At 39.0% G+C, this 10864-nt stretch overlaps 3 protein-coding genes across 8 annotated transcripts; 2 read left to right on the forward strand and 1 right to left on the reverse strand.

The window, feature by feature from the left end:
* The first annotated feature begins 253 nt into the window (after positions 1-253).
* Positions 254-2655, forward strand: LOC104826561 (triphosphate tunel metalloenzyme 3-like). Of its 3 annotated transcripts, XR_773788.2 has the most exons (3): positions 254-991; positions 1245-1387; positions 1477-2347. XR_773788.2 is itself a non-coding variant. In XM_010559317.2 (2 exons), exon 1 carries the CDS (start codon positions 354-356, stop codon positions 984-986), a length of 633 nt encoding a protein of 210 aa, XP_010557619.1. In that variant the 5' UTR covers positions 254-353; the 3' UTR covers positions 987-991; positions 2354-2655. The 3 variants fall into 3 exon arrangements, 2 of the variants coding, with proteins under 2 accessions (XP_010557619.1, XP_010557620.1); XM_010559317.2 differs by lacking the exons at positions 1245-1387; positions 1477-2347 and adding an exon at positions 2354-2655; XM_010559318.2 differs by having other exon boundaries at positions 1245-2347.
* Positions 2656-3056: 401 nt separating this feature from the next.
* Positions 3057-5297, reverse strand: LOC104826562 (prothymosin alpha-like). Of its 3 annotated transcripts, none has more exons than XM_010559319.1 (4): positions 5194-5297; positions 4932-5074; positions 3766-3806; positions 3057-3667 (listed from the first exon to the last, which is right to left on the reverse strand). In XM_010559319.1, the coding sequence occupies exons 2-4, from the start codon at positions 5070-5072 to the stop codon at positions 3310-3312; spliced, it is 540 nt and encodes a 179-aa protein (XP_010557621.1). In that variant the 5' UTR covers positions 5073-5074; positions 5194-5297; the 3' UTR covers positions 3057-3309. The 3 variants fall into 3 exon arrangements, with proteins under 3 accessions (XP_010557621.1, XP_010557623.1, XP_010557622.1); XM_010559321.2 differs by having other exon boundaries at positions 4932-5077; positions 5194-5278; XM_010559320.2 differs by having other exon boundaries at positions 4932-5099; positions 5194-5276.
* A 1930-nt stretch (positions 5298-7227) lies between these two features.
* Positions 7228-10816, forward strand: LOC104826563. Of its 2 annotated transcripts, none has more exons than XM_010559323.2 (9): positions 7228-7328; positions 7907-8094; positions 8542-8723; positions 8903-9187; positions 9297-9355; positions 9454-9490; positions 9592-9663; positions 9778-10102; positions 10242-10816. In XM_010559323.2, exons 4-9 carry the CDS (start codon positions 9147-9149, stop codon positions 10608-10610), a joined length of 903 nt encoding a protein of 300 aa, XP_010557625.1. In that variant the 5' UTR covers positions 7228-7328; positions 7907-8094; positions 8542-8723; positions 8903-9146; the 3' UTR covers positions 10611-10816. The 2 variants fall into 2 exon arrangements, with proteins under 2 accessions (XP_010557625.1, XP_010557624.1); XM_010559322.2 differs by lacking the exon at positions 7228-7328 and adding an exon at positions 7432-7633.
* The last annotated feature ends 48 nt before the right edge of the window (positions 10817-10864 follow it).

The raw sequence follows: 10864 nt of genomic DNA on the forward strand, positions 1-10864 counted from the left end.
TATATATATATATATATATATATATTATATTTTCGAATAGCCGAAGCGGAGCGTATCCCAAGCGTAACCATAAATAAATCGATTTGGAGATATTTCGTGGGAATCACTCCCTCATCTGATTCCGAAATGCTGAGAAGAAAACCCACCAAAATCCAAGTCGCCATTGAGGACCGTGAAGAGCTCGAACAGGCCCGGGAACAGCCTCCCTCATCCGCAGCTGCCGCAGCCGCATCCTCCGCTTCTTCATCCCTCCTCCGCCGCATCGACCCACAACACTACAACCCTTCATCCAAATCCGACCGAATCGGCCTTTCCTCCTCCTCCTCCTCCGCCTCCTGATCCTGGGATCCGCCATGGAAATCGAGGTCAAGCTCCGCCTCCTCACCGCCGCAGCCCATCTCCGCCTCACCACCATCCTCGCTCCCTTTCACCTCAAAACCCTCCATCAACGCAACCTCTTCTTCGACACTCCTCGCAACGATCTCTCCACTCGCCGCGCCGTCCTCCGCCTCCGTTTCTTCCAGAACGGTGTCACGGCGGCGTCGGCGACTGATCCGCCGCGTTGTGTCGTATCCCTGAAGGCGAAACCAACGCTGGTTAATGGGATCAGCCGGGTCGAAGAAGATGAAGAGGAGATCGACCATGGCTTAGCGAAAGAATGCGTGGATTCGCCGTCGAAGCTTTCTTCTCTGGAATCTAGGGTTCTGAAAAGGGTGAGAGAAGAATTTGGGCTTAATGATTTTCTAGGGTTTGTTTGTTTGGGTGGGTTCGATAACGTTAGATCAGTGTACGAATGGAGAGGTGTGAAACTTGAGGTTGATGAGACGAAGTACGAGTTTGGGAATTGCTATGAGATTGAATGCGAAACTGGAGAACCAGAGAGAGTCAAGACGATGATCGAAGACTTACTTAGAGAGAACGACGTTGAATTCTCCGATTCAAACATGACAAAGTTTGCTGTTTTCCGGTCGGGGAAGCTTCCTTAACCCGGGTTAGTCTCTGTTAATCTCCTCTTTACAGCATTGTTTCCGATTATGCGTTGTATATGCACTCAGAAAACTGTTAATTTTGTCAAGTTTGGTGCCATGGATGGAATGGGTGTTTGCTGGTTTGTTCTGTTGATTGGATTTGTCATTAAAAAAAGGCCCTGAATGTGTTCTTCCCTCTTGAAGGAATACTGTTACTTTCTCTGAAGAATTTTTTGTCTTTGAACTTTGAAGTATGTTAAAGATCATCTGGTGCAGATGATATGTCTATGTAATGTTTATTTGGTAAAGAGATCGGCTGAGGCAAAGGATTAGGGTCAGTGCAGTGCAGACATTTTGTTTACGTAATATTTCGCTAGTCAGTAGATGGATCGAGGCAAAGGAGGCTCAAGACAAAAAGGGTATCTTCTAACAAACCTGTCCTTTTTGTTGCAATTTATTGAAATCCCGTATTCGGGAATCGGGATTGATCTCTGCTTGATCAATTCAGGCAATATGTTTAGCGAGTCAGTAGATGGATTGAGGCTAAAGGTAAGAGTCGGTGCAGATGATTTTGTCTGTGTATTGTTTCGCTTGTCTATAGATGGGTCTGGTACTCTGGTGATGGTTGTTCATTATGTATTTGAATTTGAAGAGGTATCTATCTGGCTTTGAAATATTTCGTATTTAAACTAAATTGTTTCCCTTTCTGCAAGTATTTGGCGTTAAAGTATATCACAAGGTTGTTCGGGTTGGACTGTTTCTTTCATACGATAGTTCACTAGCAAGATTGCTCGAGGCAATGGATCGGATCAGGACAGTTCTATGCAGTTATTGCTTGTTAATCTGTTTGCTAGTTGTAATGGAAACCATGTTTTTGCCTCATCCTACGTACTTGTTCTACGATCCTACTGCTGCATTTACATGACCTCTAGGATTGGATTCTGAATAGCTTATGATAGAAATACCGAGTTTTAATTCTTGTATCAACTTGTGCATAATGTAGCGATAAACACCATAACTGGTAGATGCATTTCTTTCTTGTTCTTTGGTCTAAATGCAATGGGAGATTTGTAAGTATAGCATTTTTGTTGTTGAACTTTCCCTGGAAAAATTAATATGCGCATGAGCATTCTTGCACTTTTTCTTATGGAAGCAAAGAGAGTTGGAACATTCTTTGCTATGCCTAAACCCTTTTAAAACCCTATCCATCCGTACTGCTTGCTGAAGTGTTTCTTGTTATGGATATATGCTTACGAGAAGATTCTGCAACGAATTTGCTATCCTAACTTGTATAAGTAGAGATTAATAATGGGTTTATAAGATCAGGGGTCCATAAGTTTCTTTCTTTTCGTATGATTTAACTAACTCTAATGCCCGTTGAACAGGTTCGGTTTTCAAGAATCGGTTCAGTTCAGTTCTCTGGTCATCGGGTGGAAGAAGCAAGCAGCTCAAGTTGTTACTTAGACTAGACCTGTGAGGATAAATCTGCTGTAACTTTGAGATCATCTCTTGGATTCATACATTTCAATGGTAGGGTTATGCTACATTTCGTGTGTTTTTTTTTTTTTGTTCTTCTTCCTGGAAAATGCTGCTCCGTTTTCGTTCCATGTTATGTCTTTAAGAATACCCCCCAAAGTGTAATATTATTGCTTTCTCGTGAATCATAAGGGTTGGCAAATTTATCTTCTTTTTTTTTTTTCTCGATATCTAACAGTGATTTGTTGGTCTGATGCCCGATTTCGACAGCAAGTGCAAGATCGGGTTTGAGTGGTGAGGTATCCTTCGGCATTGGTCTGAGTTCATTTTCACCGTTTTCCTCTTCGAATACCTGTCCGATTATATGGTTTTGTTGAAAAGAACAACATTTGCACTTCGGTAAGATATATATAAAAAAAGCTATATTTTTATTTATTTATAATATAATTAAAATATATTTTCGAATTAAGTTCAAAATAAATGCAGTATCTCTGTAGATATTAGATCGAATTTCTGCAGTTCATTTGCATTTATGATTAATTTGATATTTCCAATTGATATCTTTTAAAATCTAAGGATTTAGTTTTGTTGTTTTTTACTAAATAACTAGGAAACAGAATCTAAAAAACCATGAAGAAAAATTACATAACAACAATGGAAACAACACAATAACTCGCGAAGAAGAGGACAACGACAGCTGACGAAGCTAAGTTTCCTACACTAATGACTTCAAATACCCATATGATTCTCTCTAACCATCCAATGTCCGAAAGTTTAGAGAGAGAGAGAGAGAAAAAAAGACTGTCTGAAAACCCTAAACATCCCCAAGACCCAATCTTCATTTTCCTCTCTTCTCATCGTCACCTCACTTCCTCTTCTTCGACGGTGGCTGACGAACATCTTCCTCGTCCTCGTCCTCGTCCTCATCCTCATCCTCATCATTGTCATCATCATCGTCGTCATCGTCGTCATTGTCATCACCATCATCATCATCATCATTGTCATCATCACCGCTTCCTCCCTCCCCATTGGCCTCTGGATTGTCCTCGGGGTCAGCTTCTTCCCCTTCGTCCCCCGAGAAATCCTCATCACCTGCATCATCGTCATCATCGTCGTCGTCGTCATCAGCACCTTCCTCATCATCATCATCGTCCTCAGTTTCACTGCCATCTTTGTTTTCCTCGCTATGGCATTCCTTCTTGTAAAGCTCCTCAAACGGAAATCTACAGAGAGATAAGATCAGATTGACGAGATCAGGTACAACTCTTGTTCCGTGGACGATAGATGAAAACGGGGATTTGGAGGCACTGAATTTTTTTACCTCTGTTCTACCGTGGTAAAACCAGTCAGCAAAGATCCTGCCTGTGATCACACAAGAACAAATGTAAATGGAGGATTCATTCCACACAAAGTGCAAATGATGAAACAACAGTGAAAAATAATCAGATTGAGATATTTAACCGTCAAAATATACAGAGGTGAGATCGAAACGGATTAAAACAGGATGGTTAAACTAAAAAATGTAATAACCCCACCGCTGCGATTTATTCAATGAAACATGTAGCAGGGAAACTTTGCCCGAAGAGGACATAAAGCATAAAAGGATATATAGCACAGGCAATACCAGAGACGCATTCACATAGCAAGAAAAACCGGGTCGAACTCCAATTGTTTGAAAGCAGAGAACTGACAATTATGACTGATCTTCTTGTAGTATGGAATAATCCCAAAGCAATAACAGGTAACAACAAAGCCAGATAGAATATAAACGCCCAAATCTCAAGACAATTTAATTTGCTACAGAAACAAATTCAGTCCCAGACAGTACGAACTCACAACCAAGAAAGACATGAACTGATTGACAAAAGCTAGCCAGAGATAGAAGGCAGAAAAGCTTGCAGCGAAGATGGTCAATGTGTGAACCATGAGGTAGAACTATTTCAAAACTATTTAGAATTTCATTTTTGCAAAAGATCAGGCTTGTCATAGAAGACGATATATATACAACGGGAATCAACCGAACCAGAGAGAATATCACTGAAACACAGAGATGAACACGTGGAACCTCATCCCTCATTGCAGTCAGAGTTGGAAGTTCACATACAAATCAAAACATAACCGATTTCAAATTGAAAACAATGATACAAAGACACAAATCTTAAGCCAAGAAATCATCCCTATGAATTCAAAGTGAAGTAACGATGCAATTCCCGACAAAGAGTGGACCCAACACAAAACCAATGAACTTTTTGTGATATTGATGCCAGAGCCAACTCCACGATGAGAGACCTCGAGTTAGATTCGATAAACAGATGGTTCCAACAAACAAGGCAAGACAAAAACCCTAAATTTCTTTCAAATCACTATGGTAACCACAAAGGCAATGCCCTAATAGGCTAAAGAGAAACAAGAAGTTATATAAACGAAGAACAAACGAGAAATCTCCAATTTCAAAAAAGCTAGAATTTGATGGGAAGTGTTCGATACCACGAGGAGCAGACAAGCTACGGTTCTTCCGACAATGAGAACCGTATCAGCAACCATGGCTTCGGTTATAGAACAAGCCCATATCTGCTTCTGCTTCTGCTTCTGCTTCTTTTCCAGCGAGCTGACGACAGCGACCTCCATATCTACTAAAGAAAAAAACCTAAAAATCTACAAAACAAAACCGAGAGACAAAAACCCTAGTTCCAAGATGGAAATTCAAAGAGAACAACAGTCAGAGAGCGAGAGAGAGTGAGGAAATAACCTGATAGGCCTGTCGGTCTGGATCCGGTCAAAAGGGTAAACCCTAGGATTGGTCCGATTAGGGTTTTCGTTGTGAAATTTAATGCCGACAGACTAGGTTTTGCTATATCCAGAAGGGAAAGGTGGACTTTTACTGGCCAAAGTGAATTTGACGGGGTGTGGAAGAAGTAAAACAAATGAGTGGCAAATTTAGTATTTTTAATTTCCTCTTTTTGACCTTTTCTGATTTCTTTTTATTTTTCTCCCCCAACACATAGTATTAAAAATAATAATAAGTCCTTGTGTTAATTCAAAATGTAGAATGCATATTTGGGAATCATTTGGTTTTTAATTTAATTCGATATTTTTTATTTACAAAAAAGTATATCTATTCAATTTTGTATTTAATTTCGGTTAGATTTAGATTAATTTCAAATTTAATTTAAGGAAATATATTTGTTTTTTATACAAAATTTCTATTACTTTGCATTTGATGGAGTGTAGATCATTTTACAATGTTTAATTAGGATATGATTAAATAATATAAATTTTAATAATAATAATAATAACAACATATTTTTATTTGAATATCGCGTAAACAAACAAGGAATAAAAATCATAATAATCATGTAATTTGTATAACTTTAATTAGTTCTATTTGTACATTTTATTAAAAAAAAAACTTTAATTAGTTCGCAATGTGATTTGATTAGCTGGATGAACACAATTTGGATTACGACAAGTTCATTATCTTAATTTGTTTTTATTAAATACGCACTACAATTGTATTTTTGCTTCTAATTTCAATCATATGATTATATATTTATAATTAAGTGTACTTAAAAAAGAGAGAGAGAGAGAGACAAAACCACTGCCTATTGTCTAGGTTCATCGAACCAATATTTCGCGTGTTTATGTGTACATATAGTTTATATGTTCATCGACAAATATTTTTAACATGTAAGATGTCGCAAATTGAAGGTGGCTTCCATGGAAAAGAAAATTCGCATAGTTTCTTATTTTCTATAACGAGAAGAAAAGAGACAAGTGCGGCAATAATACGAATGTAATGCAGACGTATTTATATTAAGATATCAATACGATATCTTGCATATAACAAAGCAAACAAAAATAACTTTAAATGAACCGCACGTTATTGATCTTCGACGTATTATTTTACCAAGTAAATGTATAATCACCCAACAGACGAGTGGTCAGCATTGGATGTAAAACATTCAGAGGTTGGCGGTTCGATTCCTGGTTTTTATATGGTCTACCCCGTTCTTCTGAGAAATGTAGTTGGACCAAAGATACGGTGAATTTCCGGATTAACCAACAAAAAAAGTAAATGTATAATCGTCTCTAAATAAATAACCTTGCATATAGTAAAGACGGACATTTCGTGTTTAATAATTATATTTGGTACTGTTTACTTGCTTTGCTTAATTATTTATTTTAAAATATTATATAAATTGGAATTTTATTTAGATTGTATTTGAATATTATTTTTTGTTCTAAATCTATTTATTTCTTAAAAAGTTCTACCTTATTTTTAATTTAAATTCTATTATTATACTATAAAAATAAATTTAATTAAAATTTAAATATATGATATATTAATTAGTTCATTTAAAATTTATAATTATAAGCAAATTTACAAGAAGAGAGAGATAATGCAGAGCTAATATGACTTGAAAATATTTTTATATATAAAAACTCTGTCACACCCAACAATTCTTTTAAACAAAAACAGTGATTTTCAAGCTTAGGCTTTTGTGACACGTGACAACAAGTCATGTTAGGAAATATCATAAGAATCACACTTTTAATTAATTATAATAAGACAAATTAAATTCTTATTATTTTTATAAAAGCTTATTCGTGACGGAATAAACCGAGAATTATTTTCCACCAGAATATGGAATTATGATTATTATTTATAAAAACGTGGATTAGTTGGTGGTGTCACTGTCACATTAAATAAGACTAAAAAGGAAGCATCTTTTCAAAAGAAGGGAAGTTCTTTGGGAATGAGGAAACAGAAAACAAATAAAGGAATAAGAAGGAAGAAGAAGAAGAAATCATCAAAAGGTGAAAAATTGTTTGGATATTATGAAAATGCCGACGTTTCGCGGAAGAGAGGCGCGTGCGCGTCAGGTGAGGTCTCAAATCAGATATAAAAGCCCGAAATCGTCTTCTCAACGTCGTCGTCATCCATTGGTTCTCCACCTCTCTCTCTCTCTCTCTCTCTCTCTCTCTCTCACACACACACACACACACAATCAGAGTAGAGAAACATTGAACACTGAAAACACACACACAGACACAAAACAAAAACGAAGAAACAGAAGAAACCAGAGACATTATGTTGCTTTGCAGACCCAAAAGTGTATTTTTGCTTCTGGGTTTTCTTTTTTCTTTCCTTTTGATTATCTTTCAGACCACTGGAACATCAACTTCAGGTAAGAGAGTCAGATTATATTGTGATGCTCTGTTTCTTCTTTTTTCGTGTTTGGGTGTATCGTCCCAAGTTGTTTGTCTTCTGTGGTTCATTTTTTCCCTGGATATGTTTGTGTTTCTTTAGGTTAAAGTTGTTTTTCCTCTTCTTGTTCTTAGAATGGTTGTTGATTGGTTCCTCTATGATCAAGATTGGAGACTTTAATCCGAAATATGCTCTGTTTTGGCGAAGAAAATTGAAAACCCATTGCTTTTCTGTTTACTATGAATGATTTTAGGGATCGGTAAAGGAGAAGATGGAGTAGCTCAATGGAGGAAAGATATCACAGAGAGGGTTCTCGCAGAGGCAACTGGAGATAATGCATCTCTGATTTTGGCTGCAAAAAGGACCAGAAGACAAGACCCTCTTGAGAATTTCAAATATTACAATGGCGGATGGAACATTAGCAATAAACACTACTGGGCCGTGAGTGATTTCCTATGATTTTGCTGCTGAGGGATTATCTTGCAATTAGTTTTCCTTTGATGGGCTTGTTTATCTTCATCCGGGTTCCACTTGGATTCTTAGTTTCCTAATCGAAATTTCAATTGAAAACTTTGGCAGAGTAGAATTTTGACTATTTCAGGTTGAAACTGCATTTGAAACCTTTCCACTAATGAGCCTTGACTTGATTTGAGTTGAGACTTCTCGAAACTAACGATTGAAAGATGTTTGGTTGGTTCCTTCTTTTGTTCTCAAGTTTTTGTCATTGTGTATAAATCCTGAAGGGTTTTTGAATGACATCTGAGATAAATATCTGGTCCCCTGTTGCTGGATTATGCTCTAGTTGCCTGATTTTTTTCTGAGAAATTTCCGAGCTTTGGCCCTGATTCTATCTGACATATCATCTTTAATCATTTGTTTGTGATCCAGTCTGTCAGTTTTACAGCGGCGCCATTCTTAATCGTGGGAGCTGTCTGGTTCGTGCTTTTCGGGCTGTGTCTGTGCCTGATCTGCCTAAGTTATTGCTGCTGTCCCCGCGAGCCTTATGGCTACTCCCGGATTGCTTATGCCCTCTCCCTTATTCTCCTCATTCTCTTCACCATCGCCGCCATGTAAATTGTTCTCTGTCCCTTGTTCCTTCCTCGGATTTGTGGCATTTGATTGTTAGATCATTACAGGTTTTATGAAAAACCCGTTTGCTTTGCATAATTGACACAAAAATAGATCAGAAAACTCGCCTTGATCCATCAAAGGTTATTGCTGAATTGTTATTCTTTGATATGTTTTCCAGTGTTGGCTGTGTTTTCCTGTACACGGGCCAAGGGAAATTTCACGCTAGTACAACCGATACGTTGGATTATGTCGTGAGGCAAGCGAACCTCACGTCAGAAAACCTCAGGAATGTGTCAGATTATCTCAGCGCGGCTAAAAAGGTCGATGTGGAATCGACTTTTTTGCCGGCCGGTGTTCAAGAAAGCATCGACAGAATACAGGGAAAGATCAATTCTTCCGCCACAGCGCTTTCTGACAAAACCATGGAGAATCAAGACAAGATCCAAACCGCCTTGGATAACATGTAAAAAAACCAGACACATCTCTGTTATCTTTAACGTGTTTTTTTTTTCATCCTTAGTTCCGGAAGACTCCTCTACTTGGGCTTATGGTTTTCGTCTTCCGAATGGCAGGAGACTCGCTCTCGTCATTATCGCCGCTGTTATGCTCCTCCTTGCGTTTATCGGATTCGGTAATTCATCTCTTTCTCTTCTCTATGCCTTCGAAATTCTCGAAAGATTAGTGTTTTTTTTCCCCATGATTCTCATCTCATTGTGATTTTTCCTGCAGTATTATCTATCTTCGGATTGCAGTGCCTCGTATACACGTAAGCGGATTATTTATATTTATATCGTTGCGTCGATTATTGAAATTTTGAATCGGTTAGCCCGCTTGTTGATTTGATAAATCTCATAAAACAAATTGCAGATTGGTGATTGTCGGATGGATTCTTGTTACCGGTACCTTCATCTTGTGTGGTGTATTCCTTCTCCTCCATAAGTGAGTTTCAATGTCTTGCAACACTTTTATTGATGCATTTCATTTTTTCGGTTTTAGAAAAACTATATCCCTTTGTGTTTTTTATATTAAACACACCCATCGTCTACGTGCCAGTGTCGTTGCGGATACATGCGTTGCAATGGACCAGTGGGTCCGGCACCCGACGGCTCACACGGCTCTGGACGATATTCTTCCGTGCGTGGATAACGCCACCGCGAAAGAGACGTTGGATCGGACGAGGCTCGTGACATACCAACTGATTAACCTCGTAGACACTGCCATTACCACTGTCTCCAACGGGAACTTCCCGCCCCAAGCCCGACCCTTATACTTCAACCAGTCGGGTCCTCTCATGCCGATCCTCTGTAACCCGTTCAACTCCGATCTCTCCGACAGGATGTGTCAGCCTGGTGAGCTCGGTCTGAACAACGCCACCGAGGTGACCTCAAAGATTCACTCTCTTATCGTAAATTCTAGGTGTGGACGCTTAAATACCCGGCCGCGGGTATCCGATCGATTTTCGAGTATTTGGCTCTCATACCGAATTTTCGGTTTGGATCTTGATTTTGTTTCTCCAGGTATGGAAGAACTACACTTGCCAGATTACAACACCAGAAATGTGCGCTACAACGGGCCGTGTGACCCCGAAGTTCTACAACCAAATGGCCGCAGCGGTCAACATAAGCTACGGATTATACCGTTACGGACCGTTCTTGGCGGATTTGCAAGACTGTGACTTTGTGAGATCGGCGTTTACCGAGATACACAACGATCATTGCCCGGGTCTGTGGAAATACACGCTGTGGATCTACGTCGGTCTCGTTCTTGTTTCCGCAGCCGTGATGCTCTCTCTTGTTTTCTGGGTCATCTATGCCCGCGAAAGGAGGCACCGGGTTTACACGAAGGATTTCAACGCTCAGCATCCGCATGATGTCCGAGAGAAGTGACCGTACGAGATGTCGGATAAGGGGTTTGGGTTTCGTGGTTTGGGGTTTTTCGGGTTAGCGTTTTGCTTCAATAACAGCTTTCATCTACAGTGCTTTCTTTTGTTTCATCTCTGTTTCTGCCTTATTTCGGCTTTTGGTACATTTCTTCGAAGATGGGTTATTTGTCAAGCTCAAAAATCGACCGTTAGGTGGTCAACGTTAGCGTTGAATGGTCGTTCTAGTTTGGGCTTTTAGGCCCAATTACTCGACCCATT

Source organism: Tarenaya hassleriana, unplaced genomic scaffold (genome assembly GCF_000463585.1).
Source record: "Tarenaya hassleriana unplaced genomic scaffold, ASM46358v1 Cleome5, whole genome shotgun sequence".
In the NCBI taxonomy this organism is placed as follows: Eukaryota; Viridiplantae; Streptophyta; class Magnoliopsida; order Brassicales; family Cleomaceae; genus Tarenaya; species Tarenaya hassleriana.